At 34.9% G+C, this 21,331-nt stretch overlaps 1 protein-coding gene across 1 annotated transcript in view; it reads right to left on the minus strand.

Annotated features, from left to right (window-relative positions):
• The window catches only part of ATP8B4 (ATPase phospholipid transporting 8B4 (putative)), a 292,064-nt gene that overhangs the window by 73,057 nt on the left and 197,676 nt on the right, over positions 1–21,331 (minus strand). Inside the window, exons 13-15 of the mRNA XM_058294177.2 lie at positions 19,695–19,903; positions 15,986–16,029; positions 3,439–3,604 (exon numbers count right to left, since the gene is read on the minus strand). Of these exons, the coding sequence (XP_058150160.1) occupies positions 3,439–3,604; positions 15,986–16,029; positions 19,695–19,903 (419 nt within the window). The remainder of the gene's footprint in view (positions 1–3,438; positions 3,605–15,985; positions 16,030–19,694; positions 19,904–21,331) is intronic.

A 21,331-nucleotide genomic window follows, 5' to 3' on the forward strand; every position in this document is an offset into this window, starting at 1 on the left:
TTTCCTATTCACCAACAAGCTGAACTAGGTGCCTGTTCTTTGAGATTTCATAAGACTCCATGCATATCACCATTGTAGCTCTTATCATCTTATATGAAAGTATCCATTCCTGAGTCTGCCTCTCCACTATACTAAAAATTTCTTAGGTCAGACACTATATCTGTGTATTTTCAGTGACTAAAGATACACCATGAAAACCACAAAACTATAATATTTTAATACATATTAACTCATATAATCTTCACAGCAAGTCTTTGAGGTAGAGATTATTAAAATTATTATTTTCATTTTATATTGGTGGAACCTATAAATGAGAGCGTTTATGTGATTTTTTTCAAGATCACACAACCTAAAGGGATGGAATAGATATTCCTAATTCCACTTCTCTCTGCCACCAACAACCATTTTTATAAGTGTGCATACAAGAAATCTCTTGAAATGGAAGGAATCAAATCAGGTAACACACTTGATATTGGGTGTGTTAATTTAGTTTAAAATCTTCCTGTATTAGAAGAGGAGATGATGGATAACCAACATACCAAGGAACCAAGCCTATCTACAACTGCAAACAAGAAAGTCCTATCTGTCAGCCATATGGAATCGAAGTCCCTCTCATTTAGAGGTAGAGTGGGTATCACCATCCCAGAATCCTCAGGAATGGGGAATGAATTATGAACTAAGGTAGATTAACTAGTATTCTACTATTGACTTATTGTGATTCTAGCAATGGAATAAATATTGATGTGGAGGCAGTGGCCACTGGAGGTTCTGAGGGTAGGGAGAGGGAAAAAGCAGGTGTAACACAGAGGCATTTTTGAGACTTGGGAATCATCCAGAATGACATTACAATGACAGATACAGGCCATTACATATCTTTCCATAATCTACAGAATTGAGTGGGAGAGAGTGTAAACTACAACGTAAGCTATTATCTATGCTTAGTGCCAATGCTCCAAAATGTGTTCATCAATTGCAATGAATGTACCACACCAGTGAAAGATGTTGCTAATGTGGAAAAATGTGGGAGGTGTGGGGAGTGGGGCATATGGGAATCCTCCATATATTCTCTGGCACATTTATGTAGTTTAAGTCTCTTTTAAAAAATAAAAAAGTGAAAAGACAAAAAAAATAAATACAATAGGACTTAGAGAGGATAAGAGATGTGCTGAAACCAGTTTTGCCTGGTGGTATTTACTGAACAAAGAGAATTTTCTTACTACCTTTCTAATCTCTCAGATCTTGGGTTAGAGAAGATATCACCCAGGGGTTTCCCAAGGTAAGAAATCTAATAAGAAACCACCACTTAAAACTGGGCTCCCCAAAAGGCTAATGTTTTCTATGTAAGGGTGAAGTAGAAACCAGCTTCCCCTTTAAGAAGGCCTGTAAGAAAAACTGCCTATCTAGGGGCCCTGCTTATAACTGAAAGGGGAAAAAATCCCTGCTGAGAATTAATGAACAAGGACTGACTCATGCATATTTGCATCCTGAATTCACAATATTTGGGTGACCTCAAAATTAATCAAGCTGAAATTTAGCTTAAAATCTTCCTGCATTTAGAACACTGCCTGAAGCAAATGAAAATCATTTTTGAAAGAAGGAGCCTTCATCCCAAGGCCAAAGAATATTCTATAAAAATATTCCAAATGAAAATGGTCAGTTCACCATAAAAAATTATTATGTTATTAAAATTGCAATGAAGAGGGCTCAGTAAGGGCCAACAAAAAACAGAAAGAAGAATAAGATTGCAAACTCTTCAGATAATGGAATTATCCAGAAACAGCACATAAAAATTTATTTAATGGATTCCAAGAAATAAAATTGAAATGAAAAATAACAAAATTAAAGAATAATCATATTTTTAAAAGATCCAGAGACCTTGTAGATATTAAAAATATAATAACTGAAATTCAAAACTGAAGATTAGATACTACTGGAGAAAGAATTAGTGGACTAGAAAAAATTGGAGGAATTTCCAGAATACATCCCTGAGAGACAGAGAAATGGAAAAAAATGAAAGAATGGTTAAAATGCAGAAAATTGAGTTAAAATACCTAATATTGATCTAACATGCATCTAACATAATAGACATTTTCTTCTAGGCTAGAATCTAGAAGTACAACTCTCTAAAATGGAGGCAGGAACTCCTTCACCCAGAAAAGGACCTACATGTTCTGCCTCTATCCTACAATCTTGGGAGACAAGCCACTTTAATCAGAGACTGCATTCACCAAGAAAGCATCAGACATCCTCAAACACAATTAAGAACGGTCAACTCCAATCATCAAACACTTGACAACAACATGAAAGATACGCACAAAACTCAGCAAAGAGAAGAACACTTGAAAAAATGAAACACTATAAAGGAAATAAAAGAAAACTTCAAATCAAGTATAATTAATGTCCTCAAGAAATCTAAGAGAATATCACAACATTAGAATAAAAACACACTGCTATAAAAATCAAAGTTTTAGAAATGAAGTAAAGGAAGAGATAAAAGAAATCCCCAGGTGAAAATATAATGAATCAATATTGGCATTATTATTATAAAGATCTGTTTAAGTCATAATCAAGCAAATCCTCACTGTGATTAAATTCTGAGGAATAAGTTAATCCAGAATCATATATGACAAAACCATGGCTTGAATGTAGTCCAAGAAAAATAATTCTTCATATATATAATATATAATTTGTATGTAAAAATGTATATGTATATATAATGTATGTTTGCTGATATAAAATATTTCATTCGGGTAGTACTTGCAACTCAAAGTTGGTAGCAGAAAGAAAAAAAATTGGACAATGGAATAGACTGGGCTCACTTGGAGCTAGAAGTTGATTTCCCATAATATTATTGACCTGCTTCACAGCTTCAATATTAAAGTCGTTCAGCTGGTTTTGTTCTATTCTATTTGGAACCCTGAATTCCAAACAACCATCTAACAAATGTGGAGAATGGCTCATCATGAGGACTAAATAAGAATATTCTAGCTTCTGGGTAAATTTATGTCCATCATGGGGAAAATTCATTCTAAGCACATGCTTGATAGTTATCTGCTTTTATTTGATGTGCATCTAATAACGAGAGCCTTGTGGCTCAACTCTATTCCCATTTGTCCTGGGTACCAGAAAGTTCATAGTCAAATGTGATGCTCAATTGTTAGAAATATCTCATCGGCATATTTGGGTCCTCACATTTCATTGATTCTATTTCTTTTCTTTTAGTCTCCCACATTTTAAAAAAATATCCAGGATATAAAAAACACACAAAAAAGCTACTGACAGGTAAACCCATTACACAGTGTTCCATCTTTAACTAGAAAATTCTCCAAACCCCAACATTTTAAAATAAAAATATCAGTTCTGATTTAAAAAGCAAAAATAAAGAAATAAAGAAATACAAGGCTCACCAAAGCAAACACCCCCCTCCCCGCCCCTTACCTTCACTGTTTTCCTCTGACATTACAGTGTGGCAGAGAGCAAGTAACCTAAGGAATTCATGCACTTTAGGATCCCCCAGTTTAATGGATTCAATCAGGCTGTGATCAAAGAACTGAAATCTGCTATCTGCTTGGGGTTTGATTGAGAAATCCACAGGCTGTTCTTTCTGTAGAGGAACACAACAACATCAAAGAACAACAGACTTCATTACAATAATAATCTTTAAGAATTCAAGAACACTTCCTCTAGCTTTAATGCTTGTATGGTTTTTGCATCTGAAACAACTGGCACTAAAATGGCTTTCTGTTTCATCATTATTATAGATATAATTTTCTCATTTCAGAGCAATGCACCAAATTAGTGAGTCTTCCAAAGGCACAGGGGGAAGAAAAGTCTCCAATGACTGTACAGATCCTCAATTAGTGCAACTCTAAAATACCAACACTGAAAACTGAGAGTGTTTTTTAAAGCCTATTCCGTGGCAAAATCTGACCAGACTTGAATTTGTTTGGGCAGCAGAATGGTCTTAGTCTAATTACAGACTACTTTTCAACCTTTTTAGTGTGAGTTAATATGTTTCTATGCAAAAATATTAATGTGTTTGATTATAGGGTGCTTTCTCCAATTTCACAGGAGATATTGCATAATATGATTGCAGATATACCATATTAACACCACATGAAAATCAGAAAAAAAATCAGAATTCCTAAACACCTCTGGCTCTGATGGTTTTGGGTAAGGGGTTGTGAACCTGTACCTGTTTCAGGAGAGAGCCCTGCACATTTAAGATAAGAGCTTAAACGTACTCTGCTTAAACATACTCTGCACGTATTCTGCACATTTAAGATAAGAGCTTATTGACTGCAGAGACTTTTCCAGGATTATTGCTGGAGTTTTTATTCTTAAAGATTCCATTGAATTTTGCAACTGATCCTAAAGTTTAAAGGATAGATGCTATTAAAACTACTTTTTAGAAAAGAAACAATGCTCTGAATTTAAATTACCCATTCTAAGTCATAGAGCTTGTTTATAACAGCAATAAATTGGAGCTGAGCTCTCTTGGTCCTTGAGACCAAATTTATTCTAAAATCAAAAATTCTGAATATATACAGAGAATAAAAACTACTGTCTTTACAATGGGCTAGGTACTCTAACAGCTTTATATAAATTATTGCACATAATCATCTCTTAACAACCCTGTGTAGTAAATATTATTATTATCTCAATTTTTCAGTTGAGAAACCCAGCCTTGCCCAAGGTCACCTAGCTAGGACGTGGTAGAGCCCGACTCAAACCTTAGACTCAAGCCAAAATCCATGCTTTAAATACTTTGCAATCATAACTCCCTATAAGTCTCACTCTCCTAACTCCCAGTAATGAAGAGGAGAGAAATGAAAAATGTGATCAAAATGAAGCAGAAAGAAAAACACTTTTTAAGGACTAGAGAAAATGTTTATATATTAAAATGGCATTGGTGCTCTACTAAACAATAGCTCTAAACAATGGGAAAATGATACTCCAACAAAGAATTCTAGTAAAAGAAAACCAAAATAAAGGAAAAGGGCAAATTTTTAAAGATGTTAAAAAAAACTTTTTTGAAATAAAAGAAACATCAAATCTACATATTTAAGAGCATAGTCTGGGAAAATCAATGTGGAATGTCACACATTGAGTTATTTTCTAGTAAAGTTGTTAAACATCAAAGATAAAAAATAATTTTGTCAACAAGGCAAAAGATCACACACTAATAAAGACTAAATCCACAATAACCATAGACTTTTCTAAAACTGTACCTAAAAACTCACCAGAGAAGAAATTGTGACTCAAAGAGCTTATATCCAGTAAAATTTTCATACAGGTATAAGGTCAACAGAGGTTCTGAACAGACAGTACTTATGAGTCTTTGAAACTAGAGGATGAAATTAAGTCAAATAAGAATTAATTGGGGAGGCTGGGCAAGATGGCATCTGAGTGAGTGCCCCTCACAATCTCTCCTGCAAAGAAGTGGCCAAGTAGGGTTGGAATCTTGCCAGAGAAGGCTAATTCAGGGGCTTGCAAGGAAGGAGGTATATGGACATCGATTTGGAGAAACTGTGACAGAAGTAGTGCTTGCTAAAGTGAACTTAGCCAACAACAAGGAAATAGAATAAGAAGAACAAAGTGACAAAAAGAAGATTTAACATACACACAAAAACAACTAATTAAACCCCAAACTAGACAAAGAAGCTAAGCAAATAATTAAACCCATCAACATAAAATGGTGACCAGACAGCAACAAAAAACTACAAACCAACCTAATAATAAGGAAAACATGCCCCAATCCAATGAACAAACTAAAAACTATGAAGAGGAGCAGAAGATCAAACAAGTAATTAAAGCTCTCAAAACATATATTAGGGACCAATTTGATGAAGTGAAGGAAGAGATTAAGAATATGAAGAAAATGCTTGGAGAGAATACAGAAGAAATTGCAATCATACACAAAAAATAACAGATATGATGGTGATGAACAGCACAATTCAAGAAATTAAAAATACATGCTCAGCAAATAACAGCAGACTGGAAGAGGCAAAGGACAGAATTAGTGATGTGGAAGACAGTACATCTGAAATCAAACAGATAGTAGAACTGATTGATAAAAAGATAGAAAAAAATCCAGCAAGGACTTAGGAACCTGAATCACCACGCAAAACATGCAAACATATGCATTATAGGCATCCCAGAAGGAGAAGAGGAGAGAAAGGGGACAGGAAGGGTGTTGGAGGAAATAATGGCTGAAAACTTCCCAAACCTATTGAGACAGATAGATGTACATGTCCAGGAAGCACAATGCACCCCAAACTGCATAAATCCAAACAGACCTACCCCAAGACATATTCTTGTCAAATTATCCAATGCTTGAGACAAAGAAAAAATACTAAAATCAGCAAGAGAAAAGAGAACCATCACATACAAAGGAGGCTTCATAAGATTAAGTGCTGATTTCTCATTTGAAACCATGGAGACAAGAAGAGAGTGGCATGACATAGTCAAGATACTAAAAGAAAAAAATTTCCAACCATGAAGACTCTATCCAGCAAAGTCAGCATTCAAAAATGATGGAGAGTTCAAAATATTCACAGATAAACAGAAACTAAAAGAGTGTGCCAATAAGAATCCTGCCCTTCAAGAATATTAAAGGGAGTTCTGCATGAAGAAAGAAAAAAACAAGAGAGACAGAGCTGGAGGAAAGTGTTAGAGCAACTAAAAAGACAAAAAGAGGGGAAAAAAATCAAACAAAATATGACAAACACATCCAAAGAAAATATGGCTAATATAAGTAATTCCTTGAAAGTAATAACATGGAATGTCAATAGATTAAACTCACCTGTCAAAAGACTCATAAGGAAATATGACCCATCTATATGCTGTCTATAAGAAACACATCTTAAACCCAGGGATTCAAGGAGGTTGAAAGTAAATGGCTGTAAAACAATCTTACAGGCAAACAATAACCAAAAAAGGGCAGGAGTAGCATATTAAAATCAGACAAAATAGACTTTCACTGCAAAACAGTGGTGAGAAACAAAGATGGACACTACATATTAGTGAAAGGGATAATCTTTCAAGAAGAAAGAATAATCATAAACATTTATGCTCCTAACAAGGGTGCCTCCAAATACATGAGGCAAACACTGGAAAAACTAAGTGAAGGAATAGATGCCTCTACAATTATATGGGGGACTTTAATACACCATTATCAACTTTGGACAGAACATCTCAAAAGAGAATCAGTGAAGAAACAAAGACTTTGAACAATGTATTGGAGGATCTGGACCTAATAGACATATACAGAACATTATATACAAATACAGCAGGATATACATTCTTCTCAAGTGCACTTTGGTCATTTTCCGTGATAGATCACATGATAGGCCACAGAAAAAGTCTCAATGAATTCCAAAAAATTGAAAGCATACAAAATAACTTCTCTGACCACAGTGGAATGAAGATGGAAATCTGCAAGGGTCAGAGACCCAGATTTAGCAACACGATATGGAAGTTAAACAACACACTCTTAGAAAAACAGTGAGTCAAGGAGGAAATCTCAAAAGAAATTAATAACTACCTTGAAACTAATGAAAATGATAACACAACATATCAAAACTTATGGGATGCAGCAAAAGTAGTACTGAGAGGGAAATTTATAGTCATGAATTCATACATCAAAAAAGAAGAAAGTGCTAAAATTGAAGACCTAACTGCACACTTGGAGGAATTAATAAAAAAACAACAAAGTAAACCCAAAGGAAGAAGAAAGAAAGAAAGAAAGAAAGAAAGAACAAAGATCAGAGCAGAACTAAATGAAATAGAAAATAAGAAAGCACTTGAAAAAAAAAAAAAACAAAAACAAGAGCTGGTTCTTTGAGAAGATCAATAAAATTGACAAACCCTTAGCTAGACTAACAAAGAAAAAAGAGAGAAGATGTAAATACACAAAATAAGAAATGAGAAAGGAGATGTCACCACTGACCCCACAGAAATAAAGACTATCATAAGAGGATACTTTGAAAAATTACCTGTCAACAAGAAGGGCAATTTAAAGAAAATGGACAAATTCCTAGAAACACACAAGCAGCCTACATTGACAAAAGAAGAAATCCTGCATATATAAAGAACTCCTATATCTTGAAAATAAAAAGTCAAACAACCCATTTAAAAAAGGGAAAAATATTTGAACAGACACTTCTCCAAAGAAGATATACAAATGGCTAAAAACCACATGAAAAAAATGATGCAAATCACTAGCTATTAGGGAAATGCAAATCAAAACAACAACGAGATACCATCTTACTCTCATAAGACTGGCAACTATCAAAAAATCAGAAGACTACAAGTGCTAGAGAGGTTTGGAGGAATGGGAACACTCGTCCACTGCTAGTGGGAATTGCAGAAGGATCCAGCCATTCTGGAGGACAGTTTGGTGGTTTCTCAAAAAAACTAGCTATAGATATGCCATATGACCCAGCAATTCCATTGCTGGGTATATACCCAGTAGAACTGAAAACAAGAACAAAAATTGATATATGCACACCAACGTTCATAGTAGCATTATTCACTATTACCAAAAGTTGGAATCAACCCAAATGCCCATCAACAGATGAATGGATAAATAAAATGTGGTATATACATACAAAGGAATACTACTCAGCTACAAGAACGAATATAGTACAAACACATGATAACATGAATGAATCTTGAGGACCTTATGTTGAGTGAAGCAACCCAGGCATTGAAGGACAAATAGTACATGACCTCTCTGATATGAAATAAGTAAACCAAGCTGTCTCAGAGAGCTAGAGACTGGATGATAGGCTTAAAGGAAGTTGGGGGGTAGAGGAAAGTTGCAAGCTGACACCTACATGGGTGAAATCTATGATAAGTGGGAGGTAAGTATTTGTACAGGGAAGGGATAAATGGGGCATAGGGATATTTTGGGTGGGGCTTTGTGGGCTTGAGGGGGGCTAGGGATAGGAAGAAGGGTCAGATGGTCCAAGAAATTGGGGGGAGGGTGGGGGAACATTTGAACATAGGAGATTGTCAGGTAAGTGGTTGAAATTATAATATAGAGAAAACTCTTTAGAAAATATAATAAGGAAAGTTGTCTGTTTAAGATGCTTAAGGGGGAGGCATCTGACACAGGGTAAGCTTCTAGGGAGTATGTTTCAATATCTGTACATCAGCTGCAGCAAATATAATATTAACATGTAAAAATATCATTGCTGGGGAAGGGACAAAGGGTTTGATGTTGGATATGTGGGAGTGCCATATATTGCATATGTGAATTACTGTGATCTAAAACTTTTGTGAAGACAAACTTAATAAGTAGAAAAAAAAGAAAAGAAAGAATATAGACACTGAGGAATAAATGGAAGAAATTGCCTTGCCACTGTACCTACAGGGCAACACCTATGGCAGTGATGAAAGGCAAAACATAAAAAACAAAGCTTTTTCATTTTTTTTGTTTTTTGATACTCCAATTTATTTTTACTTTATTTAATTTTTCTAAATTAGTATGTATTCTATATCTAACCTTTAAACTCATCACTATATTCCATTTTGCTATTAACAGAACCTGGCAATATATTAGGCTTCATTTTCAAAGAAGTTTTGGACCACAGAATGGTTCAACTATGGCAGGGGAGGAACAATGGTGTGGGGTGTTATTGATAGTGGACACATGGTTGGGAGGGAGTTCTCCAGGACATGTATACAGGGTACATAAATATGTTTGGATATTTTCATAGTGGTTTCAGTTAAAAATGACAACTGAGGGAGTGCTGAGTTCCTAGCCAGGGGAACTCTATCATTTTCCCTAATGGAAAAGCAACAATCCCCCAAGTGCAATGGCAAAGATCAATAAAGACAGATGGTCCAACAATGAGTCCTTGATACTGATGACTAGGATTATGAGCCTGTGTACCTGAAATATGAACTAGGCCTAGAGCTGTAGGGTGCCTAAGAGTCCTGAGAGCCTTCATGCTGCTCAAATGTGGCCAGTCTCGAAGCCAAACTCAGCATGTAAATGCATTATCTCCACCCCCAGTGTGGGACATGACTCCCAGGGATGAACCTCCCTGGTGCTGAGGGATTACTACCAAGCACCAGCTGATGATGTAACTAGAAAAAAGACCTTGAATAAAAGGGTCAACTCAAACTAGCAGAATATCTTGGCCTACATGTAATATCAGGTATTAAAAAATGCTTATGACTTTGGATAAAAGGGGGAAATGGAAAGGATAAATGAGTGTATATGGCTTTGAATCTCCAAAAAAAGTTAGGAGGTCACCAGAAGGGTAATGCTTAAGCACACCTCAGTAAGGTCTCAGAGACAGCCAAAGTAGATAGAAGCCCAGGTACTGGTTCTCCTGAGGGCTACAGAGACCCACAGGTTCTACGGTCATGGCAGATGGCTCTGGAGTTCAGTGCCATGTCAGTTGGCCCTACTTTGGAGTTTGTGTTCCTGAGTGGGATGGAGTTGGACTCCATTATGACCTTTCTACACATGCCTCTTCTGTTACTTTTACCAGACCTGTGGTTGGTGCTGGGGTTGGTGTATATTCAGGAGACCTGAATCTCTGGACTGTCCATGTGACAGCCAGACCCTGAGCCTCAGTAGACTTGCAACTCCTGCTGTCTGGTTTATTGGACCTACCCTGGCCAGTTAACAGGGAGGTGAAGAAGGTCAACCACCACACCAGAGAGCCAAGAGTGTCAACAACTGCAAGCAGGAGAATTGCATCCATCATCCATGTGGAATCTAAACCCCCTCTTGATATAGAGGGGAGTGGACATAACCATCCCAGGGTCCACAGGATGGAGGAATAGAGAATGGATTATAGTGGACTTACTGATATTCTACTATGGAACTATTGTGATTAGTAATGGAAAAGATTGTAGCACTGATGTGGAGAAAGTGGCCACAGTAGCTGCTGAGGGTAGGGAGAAGGAAGAAGAGATATGATGTGGGGGCATTTCAGGACTTGGAGTTGTCCTGGGTGGTACTGCAGGGACAGATGCTGGACATTGTATGTCCTCCCATGGCCCACTGGGTGGACTGGGGGAGAGTATAAACTACAATGTAAACCACTATCCATGTGGCACAGCAGTGCTCCAAAATGTATGCACCAAATGCAATGAATGTGCCATGATGATGAAAGGTTGTTGACATGGGAGGAGTAGGGTGAGGGGGTTAGAGGGTATATGGGGACCTCATTTTTTTTTTTAATGTAACATTTTAAAAAAATAAAGAAGGAAAAAAAGGAGAACTAATTGGAAAAACCATGAGAAAGTGTCTAGTGGTGAGCCCCAAATTTCTTTAACTTAAAGACTAAATCTGAAACAAATAGAGGTATTTGGACAAAACAAAATACAAATATTATATACCTTGACTGTAGAAATGACATAGCTAACAAACACCGGAAAATGCTGATTTCCTCATTTTCATATTTGAAGGTCAATGATACCATATAAAGCTTCTAATCAACTATTATATGATCTCTATATATTTAAGATTATAGAAGCACACATTAAGAAAAATATTAGAGATATATGGGGGAAATAAGGGGAAATATAATAAATGTCATCATTTTTATAGTAGGAAATTGATAGACACTGCCTTAAGAAAAAGATATTAAGAGTATTGTATAAACTCTTGAAAGCATTCACTAGGAAAAAAACTTCTAAAGTATCACAAGAAATGCACACACAAACATACACACAGAGTAACTGAAATAGTCCATTTGGGAAATTATTTAAAATATTAAAGACAAAAGCTGTAACCTAAAATAGTGTAACAGAACCAAGACAATAATAGCCCCAATGTTAGTGGGCCAAATTCACTTATTAAAAGATTGGCATTCAAAGAGAAATCTACCCCAGACTGTACACAAGAGACACACTTAACAAAAGTAATTCATAAAGCTGCAGATATAGTTCAGTGGTTGAGTGCCCACTTCATGTATGAGGTCCTGGGTTCAATCCCTGGGACCTCCTAAAAAAACAAAAAAAAGTAATTCAAGAACATTGAAAAGAAAGGGGAGCAAATGCAAATGAAAAGAAAGCAGGAATTCCAATATTAATATCAAATAAGGTTGAACTCAGACTGAGGAGAATTAAACAAGTGAAAGAAGGATACTTTTATGCTAAATTGTGTAATTCATAATGAAAATTTAATCACTATGAAAATCAATGCACCAAAAAAATAGCATGAATATTCATAAAACAAAGATTACATGATGTAAAGAAGCTAGAGAGAGAGATTATCAGAACACTTTAATTAACCTCTTCCATCTAAATAGATAATACAGGCAAAAAATGAGTAATGACATAAAAGACCTAAATAGTATAATTAATACAGTAGAACTAAATAATATATAGCTAGTTCTACACTTTGAAATCAGAGAATGCATATGCCTTAATTTTAGGGGTTTTGGAACATTGACAATAATTGATCATATATTAAACAACAAAGAAAATGCCAATAAATTCCAAAAATCAGAAATAATAGAAATAAATTCTTTTCTTAAAAATACAATAAAGTTAGGGGAAAAAGCTCCCACCACCTGGAAATTTTTAAACTGTTCCCAAAAATCTCATGGTTCAAAGTAGATATTCAAATCTAATATGACAATATGTAAAAATAAAACTGCTTTAACAGACTGTATGCCAAATCTATATAATAAAACTAAAGCAATAGTCAAAGGAAAATTAATATCCTGAAATAGTTGCATAAAAACAGGAAAAAATGAAAATAAATGAATTAAGCCTCCAAGTTAGGAAAAGAACAAAAACAATTTAAGGAGTGCAGAAAGAAAGCATTAATAAATATAAATTCATATCTTGCACATTGAAACACACACAAAAATATATAAACAATAAATAAATCCAAAAGCTGTCCTCTTCATGGCTGAAAGGTGTAACTTAACTGTCTGCTAACCTAATCACAACATAAAAAAAACACAATATAATATGATAAAGAGAAATAATCACAGATTAAGACAAAATTAAAAGAATCATAAGAGAATTCTTTGCTCAACTCTTGGCCACAAATCTGAAAATTTGGATGAATTGGAGAAGTTTCTTGGAACTATACTTTTCCAAGCCATTCCAGAAGAAATAGAAATTCTAAACATATAGAAAAGTAAAGAAACATTGTTATCAAAGAGTTAGTTGCCAGAAAAACACCAAGTCCACATGATTTTCAGGGGAATTCTTTGAAAATTTTAAAGCATAGATCATAATGATGTCATTTAAACTGTCCCATAGAATGTGAAAAAAAGAAAAACTGCTTTATTTTATTTCTAAAGAAAGTATAATATTGGTAGCAAAACAAGCACTACCTCCAATAAAGAACATTGTAGACTAAGGTAACTTATAAATATCACTGTACATATCTAATTAAAGCATTAGTAAACAGAATCTAATGGGACATTAAAATCATGATTTAGCATGATAAACAAACCCTTAATCTAGGAAGACATGAATGATATTGCATTAGCTAATGTGATTCATCATATTAAAATATACACAGAAGGAAAAAAACATTCTATTACTCTTATAGGTGACAAAAGGTATTTGACTAAATTCAGTACCCAACCTGGACTAAAAGACAAAAAAATAAATAAATCACTTAATCTAATAGAAATAGATGGATACTTCAAAAATGTATCTATTCCAAACCAAAGACTTCATAACATTTAGCGAGACAATACTAGAAGTATAAGCATTAATGTCAGGTTCAAGCATGCCTATAAGGACCATATAATTTTATGTTATTCTGGAGGTACTTGCCAATGTAATTAGATGGGAAAAAGAAATTAAAAGTAAAATGCTGCAATTGGTGGAGGTAGAATTGTTTCTATTTACAAGCGATATGGGTGCAGACTTGGAAAACCTAGAAAAAAATCACTAAAAAATACATAAATAAAGAGATAATATAGTAAGACTATAGTGTAGAAAATTAATAGGGAAGTGGATTTGGCTAACTGATGGAGCATCCGCCTACTATATGGGAGGTTCAGGGTTCAAACCCAGGGCCTCCTGATCTGTGTGGTGAGCTGGCCCACGTGCAGTGCTGATGCACGCAAGAAGTGCCATGCGTTGCAGAGGTGTCCCCTGCACAGGGAAGCCCCATGTGCAAGGAGTGCATCCCATAAGGAGAGCCACCCCATGCGAAAAAAGCACAGCCTGCCCAGGAGTGGCGCCGCACATACGGAGAGCTGACACAGCAAGATGATGCAACAAAAAGAGATACAGATTCCCAGTGCCACTGACAAGAATAGAAGTGGACACAGAAGAACACACAGCAAATAGACACAGAACAGACAATGGGGCAGGGAGAAGGGGAGAGATATAAATTTAAAAAAAAATCTTGAAGAAAAAAGAAAATAAACACAAATTAATTGCTTTCATATCAAGAGGCATAATAAAAAGTTAGAAATAATTAAAAAAAGATAAATAGTATACCTAGGAATAAAATTAATAAAAAATGTGCAAGATATTTATGAAGAAAACCTTAAAATGCTTTTGTGGTAAAAAAAAAAAAATAAGGCCTAAGTAACTTGAAATACATGCCATGTTCTTGAACAAGAAGCTTCAACATTGTAAGGATGCTAATGCTTCCTAAATTAATAATTTAAACAAAATCCCAAGAAAAATACTAAAGGCAATATGATTCTAAAATTTCCAAGAAAAATAAATCAGCAAAAAAAGTTTAGAAAAATCTAGAAAAGAAGAACTTTGAGGGGCAGCTAGTCCTACTGGATGTTAAAGTTTCAATAATTAATACACACCATGGCACTACCACACACAGAAAAAGAAATCAAAGGAACCAATTGAAATGTAAGTAACAAACCCAACTACACATAAGAATTTAGTAAATTATAAAGGTAGATTCTCAAATCTATGAAAAAGAAAATGAACTTTTTTAAAAATAGGGTTGGGGCAATAGGAGAAAAATGAAGTTGGATTCACACTTTACATCCTATAAAGGGATAAAATCCAAATTGATCTAAGATTTGAATATAAATATTAAATCTATAATAGGGTGTCCTTTATAGAAAAGACCCGAAACTAAGAAATGATGTAAGAAAAAAGCGATAAACTCCACTACATTGAAAAAAATATATTTTGTATGGCAAAAACTACCATAATTTTTGGAAAAAAATACTTGCAACTTATTTCATAAAGAGCTATTTTCACTAATATATAAAGAGTATTTACAAATTGATTTAATTCAATAATATAATTTTTAAAATGGATAAAAAATTGTGAACCCAAACCCACAGTAAAGAAAATACCATGAGTTCTTAAACATGTGAAAAGCTGTTTAACCTCACTCATAGTAAGAGAAATGCAAATTAAAATCATATTGCTATACCACTTTTCATGTAACATTGTCAAAGATCAAACACTGGTAAAATATCAGGAATTCTTACACATTGTTTGGGGCAGAATATATTGGTGTAACTCCTAAAGAGGGAAATTTGTTAATATCTATTAAATCACAAATGTTTTAGCAATTCAATTTCTAGAAATGAATCCTATGTTCTCTAACAAGTGAAATGACATATGCACACAGTTATTTTTGCTGCAGTATCTTTACTGGTAAAATATTGGAAACATCCTGCATGTCTGTCATTCATGTATCCTTACCGAAATCATGAAATATCTATAAAATAGAATACTATTTAGACCTAATGATAAAAGAGCTCCAAGATACACTGCCGAGAGAAAAAAGAAAGGTGAAAAATACATGTATAGTAGGCTATCACCTATGTAAAAACAGGGCAAATTTATGTTTGCATATGCATATCTCTAAAATAATCTTTAAAGCAGAGGGAACTCTGTGGTTGGGGGGGCATGGTTGAACAGAAATTATGAACACGAATCCATTTTTTTATGCTATACATTAACTATCTCTCATCTTGTCACAGAAGAACTCAGGTCTCTAGGAATTCATTATTTTAAAAAGCAAACTAAGAATGAAATTTGATCATCTCCATACCTTAATCATTTCTGTGTTCTGACCCAGGTCATCATGTACTTCACCTGCCAAAACAAAAATTGAGTTTTAAAAATAATGATAGGGAGCAGATGTAGTGCAGTGGTTTGAGCACCTGCTTCCCACATACAAGGTACTGGGTTCAATGCCCAGAACCTCCAAAAAAAGAAGTAAATGAAAATACATAAGAGGACAAATATCATATGATTCCACTTATATATCTATAATAAGCAAACTCATAAAGATAGAAAGTAGATTAGAAGTTACCACAGACCAGGGGGAGGGGGAAATGGGAAGTTACGGTTTAATGGGTACAGAGTTTCTATTTGGGGTCATGAAAAAGTTCTATAATGTATGGTTCAAATGGTATTATGATAGTAAGTAGTGCCAGTGAATTACACTTAAAAATGGTTGCAAGTGCAAATTTTAGTTATATAGGTATTGCCACGAATTTTTTTAAGTAAAGGAAATTAAACTCAATTTTGACAATTAGTTTTAAGGAATACATCATTCCTAGATGGCATTATGAGTTCAAATGTTGACTTTTTAGGAATATTTTCAAACTATAACATTAGACATGCCAATTAATGCAGAGATACTCATGTTTTGCCCAAAATAGAGCTACAGTGCAATAGGCATTAAACAAGTAGGAAGCTCTCAATTGTACATTTTTTCATTCTGTTCTGATATTATCTATGATATTTGCAAGAGGCAAATTTGTGTCTTTATATTATCCCCACTGTTGAGAAATCCAAAATGATATCCGGGAGAGATCGATTCATGAGTTTAGTCATTGCTGGAACCTGGTGAGTATGTCTTTGTCTATCTTGGTTTAGGCCAGCTACATCTGAGTGATATCAACATTATATTACACAAGGTCAGTGCAACCTGCAGGCAGAGAGCATGGCCACTTATGTGCCAGAAATCATAAAATGATTTTTCTCTGAGTCCAAAACTGATATGTGTTTATTATAGAAATTTTGGAATATATAGGACATTTACAGTAGAAAATAAAAATCACTAATAATCCCACTACCCAGAGATAGCCAGCACCATCTTTTTATTTTGTAGGATTTTTTTCCCCTAAAAAATTGTGTGTGTGTTTGTGTGTGTGCATATATACTGATCATACGGTCCATACATTTCTGGTTTTTGCTTTTTTTTAACCATTGATAGTGTGGGGATTTCCCCTGACATTTAAAAGTTCTTTGTGAATGTCATTTTGAATGGTTACATAATACCCATGACAATAGATGTAGTACAATTTATTTTAACCTATCCCTATTCTGGGACATTAAAGTGTTTTTGTTTTTCTTTAAGTTTTTGCTTGGCACTTAAAGAGATTTTATAAAATTTGCCAGAATTATTCCTCTTGTAATAATTACAAAAGTTCAGGCATGAATTATGTGCCAGACACTTACATTATCACTAATCTCTATAACAAACTTGTAAGAGAAAGATTTTTCATTCCTCATTTATGGATGAGAAACTGAAGAACAGAGAGTTTAAAGTGATATAACTAAGGAAAAACTAAAAAGTCTGTACAGGAGATTTTTTAAAATCAAGTCTCTCTTTTTATTACTCAATGTTATAATCACAAAAGCATTTGACAAATAGTCATTTGTTTTTCTGGGGCACCGATTTCAATCTGTAACACTGTCCAGCTGCTATGTGGGCGAAGCTCCTGGGCCAACCACATGAAATTTAAATCTCAAATTCACCGTGGTTATTTTATACTCATTACCTCGTATGCAGTAAAATGCTAGCAAACTCTGTGTCTTTGTGTAAAACAGTCTTCCCCAAAGAAAGTCCAATTTTAGTGCTGATAATGGAAATAAAGAGAAATTAAAGTCTAAGAAGTGATAGCTCTGAGCCATAAAATAGAAGATTTAGACAATGCCAAATTTTTTCAAAGCCCAGATTTATATATAAACAAAACCATATGAAAACAAGAAAGGTGATTCTAAAACATTCTGTGATGACTTGCTCCCCTCTCAATTAGAGGTGAAGTGGGCATCACTATCCCAGAATCCTCAGGATTGGGGAATGAACAATGGACTAGTGTAGACTTTCTGTTATTCTACTATAGACTTATGCTATTCTAGCCATAGGAGAACTTATACCATTGACGTGAAGGCAGTGGCTACTGGAGGTTTAGAAGGAAGGGAGAGGGAAAAAATAGGTGTAATTTGGGGGCATTTTCGAGATATGGGAATTGTCCTGAATGACATTGCAATGACAGATACAGGCCATTATATATCTTGCTATAACTTAGAAAAATGTGCAGGAGAGAGTATAAACTATATGTAATCTATCTATAATACACACTAAGTGGCAATGCTCCAAAATGTCTTCACCAATTGTAACAAATATACCACACTAATAAAGGATGTTGTTAATGGGGGAAAATGAGGGAGGGGTAGGGAGCGGGGCATATGGGAATACCTATATTTTTATGTAATTTAAGTATCTTTGAAAAAATTAAAATTAAAAAAAGAGCCATATGAATGAACCATTAAAAAAAAATACTTACATCCTTATTTAACAAATTAAGGATCTAAAGGGGTTAATTAACTCTCTGTCCTTCATGTTATGAGGAAAATTACAAGCTATCATGGGTTTGTAAATTTGGAATTTTGCAAAGATCTTGGATCTTTGTTAAAGTCAGGGGCCATCTCTAAAAATAGCCTTGTGATAAACATCTCTGTAAATAAATCTTGGCTCACATGTCTGATTATTCCCTTAGGATCACTTCCTCAAAGTGATATTGGATCAATTTGTACCATCAGAAAAAAAAAATGCCCACATTCAAAATATCGCCAATACTCTGATTGAAATGTTCCCATTTAAATCATTCATTGGCAGTATTTTTAGAAAGCTTTTGAAAATGTAAAAAAAAAAAAAAAAAGGAAATGTTTACTTGAAGAAAAGTGTTTGCCAGTCATTACAAGGTTGGTATAAGAAATGTACAATTTAACTGAGGGCTTGTGGAAATCCATGTTGAAAAATGCTACCAGAGAAGGCAAAAGTAGCTGGTGGTGGGGGAGAGTTGAGGAAACCATGTGACCCTAGATTATGGGGGTCGGGGTAGCAGGTGGAGGTCAGCAGAGTGTAAATAGCAACTTCTTGAATATCTTAGCTTCGTCCAGGGTCAATTATTGCTTTAAAATATGTACCAATGTGAAGTTCCCCTTCAGGAGACAAAAGGAAGTTTCCCTCTCTTTATTGGATTTCCTTAATTTCCTGGCATTTCAGTGGAGAGAAACAGTCCACTCAGAGTCTAGTACAGTGGCAAAGTGACATGGGGAGAGGTTCTCAGAACCTCTATTGCAAAATGAAGGTGACAAGGATATATATAGTGCTTGAAAGCCTAAATCAGAGCATGTGTCCTGACAAAAGCCTACAAATAGGAACTGGTTATTGATATAGTTTGGCCATTCAGGTAGCCCTGTAAAATGTAGTACCACACCTAACCCCTTTCATTATGCATGAATTGTAATAAATCCAAAGTTCCATCTAAATTATTCAACATTCATTTAACAATACTTACTGTTTCTTATATATCTAGCACTATGTTAGATCTGGTGGTATCCATAGTAATAAAAAGGCTAGGTTTCATTTTTTTAATGAAGAAAACTGTTGCCTTCCATAAAGCAATATCTTTTTTTAAGGCTGGTTAATATTGTTAAGAAAAAAGAACTGTTGCCCTTACCATAGATCCTTCCATTAATGGAACATTTTTTAAAAGTCATTATGTTTTGCGTCAGGGTTCCTGTTTTGTCAGAGAAAATGTATTCAATCTGGCCCAGTTCCTCATTGAGTGTCGTTGTTCGAACTTCAGCAGGTATTGCTTTCCCAGAGTAATACATCTTACGATCCCAGTTTATAAAATAACTGTGTCCCAGACGAATGACTTCCACACTTTCACCATTAAAATGGGGGGAAAAGAAGAAATGTTCCATCAATTTCAGAACATACACAAACTTTGCCAAATTAAGAATTCTGCCAAAGTCTTCAGGGTGTAAAAGAAAACATGGGTGCTCTGCCCCGACGTCCTAATGATCTTCAGAAACATCTCCGTAGAGTCTGTTAATAAACCTTTCTGAGCCATTGCCTTGCCGCACCATAAAAACAATAGGCTATGTTAACACAAAGCTCTAGGGAATGTTCTACCCTTCTCAACTTCATCAAACAGGCCCAGTGAAAATTTCTTGTGCAGCATATTGATTTGCATCTCCTCCTATTCCTACAGGGGAAACTATTATTAAAGATGTTTGTCAGAGGTCTGAGCCGTAGATATCCATAGTTCAGGAACTTCTTTCCAATGCATTGTCTGGTGTGGCTCCACTTTACCTAAAGAGGTAGAGAATATTCTTTCTATGACATGCTAATCAAACCTTAATAGATTTTGAGTGAAAACAGGGTTGAGATGTTACATATTCTGCCCATTTACCAGAAAACAAGCACTGTCTCATGTTCTCGTGATGATTTATGACTTCCCAACTCTAGAAGTGGAATTTCTGTGGCCCTAGGTATGAATTTTTTCAGTGTTTTTTTAATATATAATGCCAAATTGTTTTCCAGAAAGGTTATGATATTTTAAGCTTGTATGATCATATTATAGAGAATTAAGTTTTACTATTTGTCAATTCAAATGGCAGCTCATTACTGTTTTAATTTCAATTTCTTTTTTCAATCAGTGAGTAGTACATTTTTTTCAAATTTTATTGGCCAGTTATATTTTTTCTTGGAATTATTTAATTGTATTTTCTGCCTATTGAGGAGATGGTGTATTTCTTACTGCTTTTTAAGAATTGCGTGTGTGTGTATGTGTATATGGCCATTGACTGTCAAAAAACCATGCTGTCCCCAATTTATCACATACCTTTTAATTTTGTTTCCAGTATTTTTGACATTTAGATGTTTTCTATTTTTTATCAGTCATATTTAAATAGCAATCCTTTATATTTCCTGTTTTGCAAGTTTTACTTAGATATGCCTTTCCTATGCACAGCATCTTTATTATCTTCTTTTTCAAAAATGTCTTAACTGTTACTTGTTTGTCCTTTCTTTTTTTTTATTTCTCTCCCCTGCCCTCCCACTCCCTGTCCCCAGTCCCTCCTTGTTGTCTGCTCTCTGTGTTCATTCACTGTGTGTTCTTCTATGATCACTTCTATCCTTATCAGTGGCACCAGGAATCTGTGTTTCTTTTTGTTGCACCATCTTGTTGTGTCAGTTCTCTGTGTGTGAGGTGCCATTCTTGGGTAGGCTGCACTTTTTTCATGCTGGGCTGCTCTCCTTATGGGGCGCACTCCTTGCACGTGGGGCTTCCCTACACGGGAGACTCCC

This window comes from Dasypus novemcinctus, chromosome 3, assembly GCF_030445035.2.
Source record: "Dasypus novemcinctus isolate mDasNov1 chromosome 3, mDasNov1.1.hap2, whole genome shotgun sequence".
In the NCBI taxonomy this organism is placed as follows: Eukaryota; Metazoa; Chordata; class Mammalia; order Cingulata; family Dasypodidae; genus Dasypus; species Dasypus novemcinctus.